We start from the raw sequence: 13,572 nt of genomic DNA, 5'->3' as shown, positions 1-13,572 counted from the left end.
GAACGTACTTAACGGTGTTGTAGATAATCTGTGATGGTACGGAACAGAGGAACGTACTGTACGGTGTTGTAGATAATCTGTGATGGTACGGAACAGAGGAACGTCTCTTTCGGTGTTGTAGATAATCTGTGATGGTATCGGAACAGAGGAACTCTTTCTGTACGGTGTTGTAGATAATCTGTGATGGTACGGAACAGACTCACTGTCGGTGTTGTAGATAATCTGTGATGGTACAGAGGGGACAGAGGAACTCTTTTCGTCTGTCTGTAGATAATCTGTGATGGTACGGAACAGAGGAACGTACTGTACGGTGTTGTAGATAATCTGTGATGGTACGGAACAGAGGAACGTACTGTACGGTGTTGTAGATAATCTGTGATGGTACGGAACAGAGGAACGTACTGTACGGTGTTGTAGATAATCTGTGATGGTACGGAACAGAGGAACGTCTTACGGTGTTGTAGATAATCTGTGATGGTACGGAACAGAGGAACGTACTGTACGGTGTTGTAGATAATCTGTGATGGTACGGAACAGAGGAACGTACTGTCGGTGTTGTAGATAATCTGTGATGGTACGGAACAGAGGAACGTACTGTACGGTGTTGTAGATAATCTGTGATGGTACGGAACAGAGGAACGTACTGTACGGTGTTGTAGATAATCTGTGATGGTACGGAACAGAGGAACGTACTGTCGGTGTTGTAGATAATCTGTGATGGTACGGAACAGAGGAACGTACATGTACGGTGTTGTAGATAATCTGTGATGGTACGGAACAGAGGAACGCTGTACGGTGTTGTAGATAATCTGTGATGGTACGGAACAGAGGAACGTACTGTACGGTGTTGTAGATAATCTGTGATGGTACGGTACAGAGGAACGTACTGTACGGTGTTGTAGATAATCTGTGATGGTACGGAACAGAGGAACGTACTGTACGGTGTTGTAGATAATCTGTGATGGTACGGAACAGAGGAACGTACTGTACGGTGTTGTAGATAATCTGTGATGGTACGGAACAGAGGAACGTACTGTACGGTGTTGTAGATAATCTGTGATGGTACGGAACAGAGGAACGTACTGTACGGTGCTGTAGATAATCTGTGATGGTACGGAACAGAGGAACGTACTGTACGGTGCTGTAGATAATCTGTGATGGTGAACGTTAACGGAACAGACGGGTGCTGTAGATAATCTGTGATGGTACTGGAACAGAGGAACGTACTGGTCTGTAGATAATCTGTGATGGTACGGAACAGAGGAACGTACTGTACGGTGTTGTAGATAATCTGTGATGGTACGGAACAGAGGAACGTACTGTACGGTGTTGTAGATAATCTGTGATGGTACGGAACAGAGGAACGTACTGTACGGTGTTGTAGATAATCTGTGATGGTACGGAACAGAGGAACGTACTGTACGGTGTTGTAGATAATCTGTGATGGTACGGAACAGAGGAACGTACTGTACGGTGTTGTAGATAATCTGTGATGGTACGGAACAGAGGAACGACTGTACGGTGTTGTAGATAATCTGTGATGGTACGGAACAGAGGAACTCTACGGTGTTGTAGATAATCTGTGATGGTACGGAACAGAGGAACGTACTGTACGGTGTTGTAGATAATCTGTGATGGTACGGAACAGAGGAACGTACTGTACGGTGTTGTAGATAATCTGTGATGGTACGGAACAGAGGAACGTACTTAACGGTGTTGTAGATAATCTGTGATGGTACGGAACAGAGGAACGTACTGTACGGTGTTGTAGATAATCTGTGATGGTACGGAACAGAGGAACGTACTGTACGGTGTTGTAGATAATCTGTGATGGTACGGAACAGAGGAACGTACTGTACGGTGTTGTAGATAATCTGTGATGGTACGGAACAGAGGAACGTACGGTGTTGTAGATAATCTGTGATGGTACGGAACAGAGGAACGTACTGTATGCGGTGTTGTAGATAATCTGTGATGGTACGGAACAGAGGAACGTACTGTACGGTGTTGTAGATAATCTGTGATGTTACGGAACAGGGGAACGTACTGTACGGTGCTGTAGATAATCTGTGATGGTACGGAACAGGGGAACGTACTGTACGGTGCTGTAGATAATCTGTGATGGTACGGAACAGAGGAACGTACTGTACGGTGTTGTAGATAATCTGTGATGGTACGGAACAGAGGAACGTACTGTACGGTGTTGTAGATAATCTGTGATGGTACGGAACAGAGGAACGTACTGTACGGTGTTGTAGATAATCTGTGATGGTACGGAACAGAGGAACGTACTGTACGGTGTTGTAGATAATCTGTGATGGTACGGTACAGAGGAACGTACTGTACGGTGTTGTAGATAATCTGTGATGGTACGGAACAGAGGAACGTACTGTACGGTGTTGTAGATAATCTGTGATGGTACGGAACAGAGGAACGTACTGTACGGTGTTGTAGATAATCTGTGATGGTACGGAACAGAGGAACGTACTGTACGGTGTTGTAGATAATCTGTGATGCAGGAGATTATGAATGCTATGATACGATTTAAAAACGCTTTGTGGGCACAAAACAGTTGTATGCGAATACATAGAAATGAACCACTTTTATCTCATAAAATCAAAAGGATTACCCACACACACACACACACACACACACACACACACACACACACACACACACACACACACACACACACACACACACACACACACACACACACACACCTCCTGCTCCACCTCCCACCCACTCTGTACCCCGTTGTGGGCCCCTGGGTCCTCTAGAGATTTTGCTCCAGTTTAATTCCACTTGTAATCGAATTAGTCTGATCACTTATGCAGAGGCAAGTCAGCCCTTATTACAGGGAATTATTAAAGCTAGAGAGGGTTGTGGATTTAAAACATCCTTTTATTCAGCCCTCCTCAGCATGTTGACGTCAGTGGGGTTGATCCATCACAGGGTAGACTTCAGGAAACCATGTTTTTGGAGTCAAGCCCATCCTCAGCAGTGGGTTCTGTCAACCAGACTACAGAGCCCTTTCTGTTATGTGGTGTCATGAATGTTAAACACCATAGTCGACTTCCTGGAGGATCCATTTACCCCCCTCACCCTCTTTACCCCACCCCAACCCCCTGTCTCGTCTGACTGTTCCATGCTGCCTCTGGGTCGCTCTCCTTCTCTCTGTTTCTGGGCCAAACACAGTTGAATGCTGACTGGCAAAATCAGCAGAGAACTTCCACAGCTAACTTTACTAACTTCACAGGGAAACATCTAACCTCTCCAAGATACCGCCCTTACTACCTCTCTACTGGGGTACCAGTGCTGAGCTGATGAGATCACACTCAACACACACAGCACACTCAACACACACACACACAGGCACACCCAAAAGGTAGAGAAGATGGAGATGAGAAAATAGGGTTTGTTTTCTGTCTGTCTGAGAGATTGTTGTTCTAATCTCTTTCTTTCTGTCTGTCTTTATCTCTCTCTGGCTATCCATCTCACTCTCTTTCTGTCTGTCTTTATCTCTCTCTGGCTATCCATCTCACTCTCTGTCTGTCTGTCTTAATCTCTCTCTGGCTATCCATCTCGCTCTCTTTCTGTCTGTCTTTATTTCTGTCTGGCTATCCATCTCGCTCTCTTTCTGTCTGGCTTTATTTCTCTCTGGCTATCCATCTCGCTCTCTTTCTGTCTGTCTTTATTTCTCTCTGGCTATCCATCTCGCTCTCTTTCTGTCTGTCTTTATTTCTCTCTGGCTATCCATCTCGCTCTCTTTCTGTCTGTCTTTATTTCTCTCTGGCTATCCATCTCGCTCTCTTTTTGTCTGTCTTTATTTCTCTCTGGCTATCCATCTCACTCTCTTTCTGTCTGTCTGTCTTAATCTCTCTCTGGCTATCCATCTCACTCTCTTTCTGTCTGTCTTTATCTCTCTCTGGCTATCCATCTCGCTCTCTTTCTGTCTGTCTTTATCTCTCTCTGGCTATCCATCTCACTCTCTTTCTGTCTGTCTTAAATTCTCTCTGGCTATCCATCTCACTCTCTTTCTGTCTGTCTTTATCTCTCTCTGGCTATCCATCTCACTCTCTTTCTGTCTGTCTTTATCTCTCTCTGGCTATCCATCTCACTCTCTTTCTGTCTGTCTTTATCTCTCTCTGGCTATCCATCTCACTCTCTTTCTGTCTGTCTTTATCTCTCTCTGGCTATCCATCTCACTCTCTTTCTGTCTGTCTTTATCTCTCTCTGGCTATCCATCTCACTCTCTTTCTGTCTGTCTTAATCTCTCTCTGGCTATCCATCTCACTCTCTTTCTGTCTGTCTTTATCTCTCTCTGGCTATCCATCTCGCTCTCTTTCTGTCTGTCTTTATCTCTCTCTGGCTATCCATCTCACTCTCTTTCTATCTCTTTCTCTATCTCATAGGAGGAACTGAAGAGCCTCCAGACTGGCCTGAAGCATGTCAATGATGAAAGTGTTCAGCTGCAGAGGTACTGTAGGTTGGCACATACACACATACGCGCATACACACATACACACACACACATACGCACATACGCACATACGCACATACGCACATACGCACATACGCACACACACATACGCACACGCACACACGCACATACACACATACGCACACACGCACATACACACATACGCACATACGCACATACGCACATACGCACATACGCACACGCACACACACACACACGCACACACGCACATACGCACACACGCACATACGCACACACGCACACACGCACATACGCACATACGCACACACACACACACACACACATACGCACACGCACACACGCACACACGCACATACGCACATACGCACATACGCACATACGCACATACGCACATGCACACACGCACACACGCACATACACACATACGCACATACGCACATACGCGCATACGCACATACGCACACACGCACATGCACACATACGCACACACACACACATACGCACACACACACACACACCTACGCACACGCACACACGCACATACGCACATACGCACATACGCACACACGCACACACACACATGCGCACACGCACACACGCACATACGCACATGCGCACACGCGCACACGCGCACATACACACATACGCACACACGCACACACGCACATACGCACATGCGCACACACGCACATACGCACATACGCGCATACGCACATACACACATACGCACATACGCACATACGCACACACGCGCATACGCGCATACGCGCATACGCACACACACACACACACACACACACACATGCGCACACGCGCACACGCGCACACACGCACACGCGCAAACACGCACACACGCACATACGCACATACGCACATACGCACATACGCACACACGCACATACACACATACGCGCATACGCACACACACACACGCACGCACAAGCACACGCGCACACGCGCACACACGCACATACGCACATACGCACATACACACATACACACACATACACACATACACACATACACACATGTGCGCTTTAAAACTCAATTTCCCAGCAGTGGGGACCATCTCTGTATAATTACTGATAACCCCGACACTGGTACTGGAATGATTAGAACTCAGCGCTGTGTACTTGTAGTCTTTATTCTCTCTCACCCTCCCTCCCTGCTTCGCTCTCTCTCTCTTTATCTCTCTCTCAGTCACCAGCTAACTACAGACCTTGAGAACAACTTCAACATGCCCCCAATGAAGACCAAGGTGTTGATGTGAGTGTTTGTCTGTGTGCGTGCGTGTGTGAACATGTGTGTGTGAACGTGTGTGTGTTTCACTCTTTGCTGTGTGTGTATGTTTCCTAGTATCCAGCGCGCTTGGCGTGACTTCCTCCAGAGACAGGAATTGATGGAGAAGAGGAGCCCCTCCCCTCCCTCCCTCTCCTCCTCTGACAAGATGAGCACGTCCATCAGCATGACCACTCTATCAGATGGCATCACCCCTGTAAGTCCCACCCCTCTATCTTTGCTCTGAGTACAGCAGGTGAACTGTCTATGTTATTGTGTAGGGTACACTTTACTAAGGCAAACACATGGTGTGGGTCAGATGGAATGGTGTGTTCTTTTTCAATACATTTTCAATACTAGCCCTAAGGATGTGGTGTGCCGGTGTAGTACATGTCTTGTCCAGCAGAGGGCGGTGTCCCTCAGCTCATTTCCCCCTGCCAGATGCAGGCTCACTCACAGGCACTTGAGGGAGGGATCAGCTGGGTAAATAATAAGATGGCGAGTGAGAGAGGTACTCTTGAGTGTCAATGTATTGTCATAGTAATCTCCAAGTCATCATCCAGGTTAAGCCTGAGGTCAAGCTGTGGGCTTCAAGGCGCCCACTCAATGCTGCAGAGAGAAATAGTATTGTTCTCAATGACTCACCTTGATAAATGAAGGTTAAATGGATGGTATCAACAGTGGCCTGTTACACCCACAGTGGTGATTTCCAGTTAGTCTCCTCCTCTCTCTACCTCTCACCCCCCCTCTCTGTCCTCCTCTCTATCCCCCCTCTCACCCCCCTCTCTGTCCTCCTCTCTATCCCCCTCTCTGTCCTCCTCTCTATCCCCCTCTCACTCCCCCTCTCTGTCCTCCTCTCTATCCCCCTCTCACTCCCCCTCTCTGTCATCCTCTATATTCCCCCTCTCACTCCCCCTCTCTGTCCTCCTCTTTATCCCCCTCTCACTCCCCCTCTCTGTCCTCCTCTATCCCCCTCTAACTCCCCCTCTCTGTCCTCCTCTTTATCCCCCCTCTCACACCCCCTCTCTGTCCTCCTCTCTATCCCCCTCTCACTCCCCCTCTCTGTCCTCCTCTATATTCCCCTCTCACTCCCCCTCTCTGTCCTCCTCTCTATCCCCCCTCTCACTCCCCCTCTCTGTCCTCCTCTCTATTCCCCCTCTCTGTCCTCCTCTCTATCCCCCTCTCACTCCCCCTATCTGTCCTCCTCTCTATTCCCCTCTCTGTCCTCCCTCTCTATTCCCCCTCTCTGTCCTCCTCTCTATCCCCCTCTCTGTCTTCCTCTCTATTCCCACTCTCTGTCCTCCTCTCTATCCTCCCTCTCTGTCCTCCTCTCTATCCCCCTCTCTGTCCTCCTCTCTATCCCCCTCTCTGTCCTCCTCTCACTCCCCCTCTCTGTCCTCCTCTCTATTCCCCCTCTCTGTCCTCCTCTCTATCCCCCTCTCACTCCCCCTCTCTGTTCTCCTCTCTATTCCCCCTCTCTGTCCTCCTCTCTATCCCCCTCTCTGTCCTCCTCTCTATCCCCCTCTCTGTCCACCTCTCTATCCCCCTCTCTGTCCTCCTCTCTATTCCCCCTCTCTGTCCTCCTCTCTATCCCCCCTCTCTGTCCTCCTCTCTATTCCCCCTCTCTGTCCTCCTCTCTATCCCCCTTTCTGTCCTCCTCTCTATCCCCCCTCTCACTCCTTCTCACTGTAGCTTCTGTGGTTCAGATGATGATGTCAGCAGATGACTGGCGTTAAGAGTAAGAGGATTGGGGAGAGACATCAATACATGGTATTAGTGTTACACACACACACACACACACACACACACACACACACACACACACACACACACACACACACACGCACACCTGCCACACCTGTCTGATTTGTCTTCCCCTTACTCACACAGACACAGATAAACATACTTTGTGTTGAACATCCTGTGGGACCTAACAGAACTGCTGAGCTCAGTGACTCAGAGATGCTGAAACTGTCTGATGATCATCAAAGAGAGAGGGGGGTTAAATAAAAGAGAGAGAGGGCCCTTTATGATCCCGGGGTAAACTATATAAACGCATATAAACATGTAAAGTGTTGGTCCCATGTTTCATGAGCTGAAATAAAAGATCCAAGAAATGTTCTATTCGCACAAAAATGTGCAGTTAGTTTACATCCCTGTTAGTGAGCATTTCTCCTTTGCCAAGATAACCCATCCACCTGACAGGTGTGGCATATCAAGAAGCTGATTAAACAGCATGATCATTACACAGGTGCACCTTGTGCAGGGGACAATAAAAGGCCACTCTAAATGTGCAGATTAGTCACACAGCACAATGCCACTGCGTGCAGTTGGCATGCTGACTGCAGAGATGTCCAGCAGAGCTGCTGTCAGAGAACTGAATGTTGATGTCTATACGGTAAGCTACCTCCAATGTCGTTTTAGTGTCGTTTTAGCGCCCTCCTTTAACGTCTCTCCTTTAACGTCTCTCCTTTAACGTCTCTCCTCCCTCTCGCCCTCCTTTAACGTCTCTCCTCCCTCTCGCCCTCCTTTAACGTCTCTCCTCCCTTTAACATCGCTCTCCTTTAACATCTCCCTCTCCCTCTAACGTCCCTCCTTTAACGTCTCTCCTTTAACATCTCTCCTCCCTCTCGCCCTCCTTTAACGTCTCTCCTCCCTCTCGCCCTCCTTTAACATCTCTCCTTTAACGTCTCTCCTCCCTCTCGCCCTCCTTTAACGTCTCTCCTCCCTCTCGCCCTCCTTTAACATCTCTCCTTTAACGTCTCTCCTCCCTCTCGCCCTCCTTTAACGTCTCTCCTCCCTCTCGCCCTCCTTTAACATCTCTCCTTTCCCTCTCCCTCCCTCCTTTAACATCTCCTCTCTCCTTTAACAGCCCTCCTTTAACATCTCTCCTTTAACGTCTCTCCTCCCTCTCGCCCTCCTTTAACGTCTCTCCTCCCTCTCGCCCTCCTTTAACATCTCTCCTTTAACGTCTCTCCTCCCTCTCGCCCTCCTTTAACATCTCTCCTTTAACGTCTCTCCTCCCTCTCGCCCTCCTTTAACGTCTCTCCTCCCTCTCGCCCTCCTTTAACATCTCTCCTCCCTCTCGCCCTCCTTTAACATCTCTCCTTTAACGTCTCTCCTCCCTCTCGCCCTCCTTTAACGTCTCTCCTCCCTCTCGCCCTCCTTTAACATCTCTCCTTTAACGTCTCTCCTCCCTCTCGCCCTCCTTTAACATCTCTCCTCCCTCTCGCACTCCTTTAACATCTCTCCTTTAACGTCTCTCCTCCCTCTCCTTTAACATCTCTCTTTTAACGCTCTCCTTTAACATCTCTCCTTTAACATCTCTCCTTTAACGTCTCTCCTCCCTCTCGCCCTCCTTTAACGTCTCTCCTTTAACGTCTCTCCTCCCTCTCGCCCTCCTTTAACATCTCTCCTTTAACGTCTCTCCTCCCTCTAACATCCCTCCTTTAACTCTCCTCCCTCTCTCCTCCCTCCTTTAACGCCCTCCTTTAACATCTCTCCTTTAACATCTCTCCTCCCTCTCGCCCTCCTTTAATGTCTCTCCTCCCTCTCGCCCTCCTTTAACGTCTCTCTCCTCTCGTCCCTCCTTTAACATCTCTCCTTTAACATCTTCTCCTTTAACATCTCTCCTTTAACGTCTCTCCTTTAACTCTCGCCCTCCTTTAACATCTCTCCTCCCTCTCGCCCTCCTTTAACATCTCTCCTTTAACATCTCTCCCTCTCCTTTAACATCTCTCCTTTAACATCTCTCTCTCCTCCCTCTCGCCCTCCTTTAACGTCTCTCCTCCCCTCTCGCCCTCCTTTAACATCTCTCCTTTAACGTCTCTCCTCCCTCTCGCCCCTAACGTCTCTCCTCCCTCTCGCCCTTTAACGTCTCTTCCTCCCTCTCGCCCTCCTTTAACATCTCTCCTTTAACGTCTCTCCTCCCTCTCGCCCTCCTTTAACGTCTCTCCTCCCTCTCGCCCTCCTTTAACATCTCTCCTTTAACGTCTCTCCTCCCTCTCGCCCTCCTTTAACATCTCTCCTCCCTCTCACCCTCCTTTAACATCTCTCCTTTAACGTCTCTCCTCCCTCTCGCCCTGCTTTAACGTCTCTCCTCCCTCTCGCCCTCCTTTAACATCTCTCCTTTAACATCTCTCCTCCCTCTCGCCTTCCTTTAACATTTCTCCTCCCTCTCGCCATCCTTTAACGTCTCTCCTCCCTCTCGCCCTCCTTTAACATCTCTCCACCCTCTCGCCTTCCTTTAACATTTCTCCTTTAATGTCTCTCCTTTCACGTCTCTCCTTTAACGTCTCTCCTCCCTCACGCCTTCCTTTAACATTTCTCCTTTAACGTCTCTCCTTTAACATCTCTCTTTTAACATCTCTCCTTTAACATCTCTCCTCCCTCTCGCCTTCCTTTAACATTTCTCCTTTAACGTCTCTCCTCCTAACATTCTCCTTTAACATCTCTCCTTTAACATCTCTCCTTTAACATCTCTCCTTTAACATCTCTCCTTTAACATCTCTCCTTTAACGTCTCTCCTTTAACATCTCTCCTTTAACATCTCTCCTTTAGCGTCTCTCCTTTAACGTCTCTCCTTTAACATCTCTCCTTTAACATCTCTCCTTTAACGTCTCTCCTTTAACGTCTCTCCTTTAACGTCTCTCCTTTAACATCTCTCCTTTAACATCTCTCCTTTAACATCTCTCCTTTAACATCTCTCCTTTAACGTCTCTCCTTTAACGTCCCTCCTTTAACATCTCTCCTTTAACATCTCTCCTTTAACATCTCTCCTTTAACGTCTCTCTTTCCTCTCGCCCTCCTTTAACGTCTTTCCTCCCTCTCGCCCTCCTTTAACATCTCTCCTTTAACGTCTCTCCTCCCTCTCGCCCTCCTTTAACGTCTCTCCTCCCTCTCGCCCTCCTTTAACATCTCTCCTTTAATGTCTCTCCTCCCTCTCGCCCTCCTTTAACATCTCTCCTTTAACATCTCTCCTCCCTCTCGCCCTCCTTTAACATTTCTCCTCCCTCTCGCCCTCCTTTAACCTCTTCCCTCTAGTTTTAACATCTCTCCTTTCTTGGGACCCAACTAGAGCTCTGGAAATGCAAATGTGCTCGCTAAATGCTAATAGTTTTAGTTAAAACTCAAAAGTTCATTAAAATACACATGCAGGGTATCCTTTAAAGCTACACTCGTTGTGAATCCAGGCAACAAGTCAGATTTTTAAAATGCTTTTCCTCGACAGCATGAGAAGCTTTATCTGATAGCATGCACCAATACACTACAACAGAAAAGCACAGCAGGGGACGTAAACAAAATAATTAGCATTTCCGTTACACAAACCGCACAATAAAATAGAAAACAGTCATTACCTTTCACCATCTTCTTTGTTGGCACTCCTAGATGTCCCATAAACACTATTGGGTCTTTATTTCGATTAAATCGGGCCATATAAAGCCAAGATATCGTTATATGTAGACTGTGTGATAAACGCAAAAAAACAGCGATTTCACAACGTAACGTCATTTTTAAAATTCAAAAAGTAGCCCTCGATAAACTTTCACAAAACACTTTAAATCGTTTTTAATGCTACTTTAGGTATTAGTAAACGTTAATAAGCGATAAAATCATCCGTAGGCGATGTAGATATCATTAGCTGTCGTCTTGGAAAAATTTCAGGAGAGAGCTCTTCCGGAATGATCTGGGCGGAGACCGGAGGTAAGCGGTGCCCCTCTTTCGGTTCAACCAAGAATCAAAGATGATTAAATTCACAAGATACTCGACAACATGGGGATGCTGTGGGAGTTGAATGCTCGGTCTTATCTAATTCGGCTCACTGTTAACAATTGCTTGAAGTGGCGCAAGGATATTTATTTCCATTTTCTGTGATCAGGTTTTCCTGCGCTTTCCGATGTAACGCACGTTATGTAATAGCCACAGTCGTGATTTAACCAGTTTTAAAAACGTCTGAGGGTTTGCTATCCACACATTCTAACCATATGAACGTACTATATTCCTGGCATGAGTAGCAGGGCGCTGAAATGTTGCGCGATTTTTAACAAAATGTTCAAAAAAGTAGAGGGTAGGAGCAACAGGTTAACGTCTCTCCTCCCTCTCGCCTTCCTTTAACATTTCTCCTTTAATGTCTCTCCTTTCACGTCTCTCCTTTAACGTCTCTCCTCCCTCTCGCCTTCCTTTAACATTTCTCCTTTAATGTCTCTCCTTTCACGTCTCTCCTTTAACGTCTCTCCTCCCTCTCGCCTTCCATTTCTCCTTTAATGTCTCTCCTTTCACGTCTCTCCTTTAACGTCTCTCCTCCCTCTCGCCTTCGTTTAACATTTCTCCTTTAACGTCTCTCCTTTAACATCTCTCTTTTAACATCTCTCCTTTAACATCTCTCCTTTAACATCTCTCCTTTAACGTCTCTCCTTTAACATCTCTCCTTTAACATCTCTCCTTTAACGTCCCTCCTTTAACATCTCTCCTTTAACGTATCTCCTTTAACATCTCTCCTTTAACATCTCTCCTTTAACGTCTCTCCTTTAACATCTCTCCTTTAACATCTCTCCTTTAACGTCTCTCCTTTAACATTTCTCCTTTAACATTTCTCCTTTAACATCTCTCCTTTAACGTCTCTCCTTTAACGTCTCTCCTTTAACATCTCTCCTTTAACATCTCTCCTTTAACATCTCTCCTTTAACGTCTCTCCTTTAACGTCTCTCCTTTAACGTCTCTCCTTTAACGTCTCTCCTTTAACGTCCCTCCTTTAACGTCTCTCCTTTAACGTCCCTCCTTTAACATCTCTCCTTTAACGTATCTCCTTTAACATCTCTCCTTTAACATCTCTCCTTTAACGTCTCTCCTTTAACATCTCTCCTTTAACGTCTCTCCTTTAACGTCTCTCCTTTAACATCTCTCCTTTAACGTCTCTCCTTTAACGTCTCTCCTTTAACGTCCCTCCTTTAACATCTCTCCTTTAACGTCCCTCCTTTAACATCTCTCCTTTAACGTATCTCCTTTAACGTCTCTCCTTTAACATCTCTCCTTTAACGTCTCTCCATTAACATCTCTCCTTTAACGTCTCTCCTTTAACGTCTCTCCTTTAACCCCTCTCGCCTTCCTCTCCTTTAACGTCTCTCCTTTAACACCTCTCCTTTAACGTCCCTCCTTTAACATCTCTCCTTTAACGTCTCTCCTTTAACATCTCTCCTTTAACATCTCCTCTTTAACATCTCTCCTTTAACATCTCTCCTTTAACGTCTCTCCTTTCACATCTCTCCTTTAGCATCTCTCCTTTAACATCTCTCCTTTAACATCTCTCCTTTAACACCTCTCCTTTAACGTCCCTCCTTTAACATCTCTCCTTGAACGTCTCTCCTTTAACATCTCTCCTTTAGCATCTCCTTTAAACATCTCTCCTTTAACATCGCTCCTTTAACATCTCTCCTTTAACATCTCTCCATTAACATCTCTCCTTTAACATCTCTCCTTTAACATCTCTCCTTTAACATCTCTCCTTTAACATCTCTCCTTTAACATCTCTCCTTTAACATCTCTCCTTTAACGTCCCTCCTTTAACATCTCTCCTTGAACGTCTCTCCTTTAACATCTCTCCTTTAGCATCTCTCCTTTAACATCTCTCCTTTAACATCTCTCCTTTAACGTCCCTCCTTTAACATCTCTCCTTTAACGTCTCTCCTTTAACATCTCTCCTTTAACATCTCTCCTTTATGGTGATGCAGTGGTGAAAGTGACAATGCTCCCCTGTTGAAATTTCTAATTGGTCCGTTTCTGTCGACCCAGTCATATGTTCCACGTCATCTCCAGGGACGTTTTTTACACAC

General features: G+C 46.6%; 1 protein-coding gene across 1 annotated transcript in view; it reads left to right on the top strand.

The window, feature by feature from the left end:
* Window positions 1–13,572, top strand: part of schip1 (schwannomin interacting protein 1) — a 369,551-nt gene that overhangs the window by 120,398 nt on the left and 235,581 nt on the right. The window contains exons 6-8 of the mRNA XM_065024524.1: window positions 4,416–4,480; window positions 5,666–5,731; window positions 5,822–5,960. Of these exons, the coding sequence (XP_064880596.1) occupies window positions 4,416–4,480; window positions 5,666–5,731; window positions 5,822–5,960 (270 nt within the window). The remainder of the gene's footprint in view (window positions 1–4,415; window positions 4,481–5,665; window positions 5,732–5,821; window positions 5,961–13,572) is intronic.

Source organism: Oncorhynchus nerka, linkage group LG11 (genome assembly GCF_034236695.1).
Source record: "Oncorhynchus nerka isolate Pitt River linkage group LG11, Oner_Uvic_2.0, whole genome shotgun sequence".
Taxonomy (NCBI): Eukaryota; Metazoa; Chordata; class Actinopteri; order Salmoniformes; family Salmonidae; genus Oncorhynchus; species Oncorhynchus nerka.
The sequence above is the reverse complement of the archived record's forward strand: the minus strand, read 5'-3'. Positions and strand labels throughout refer to the sequence as shown.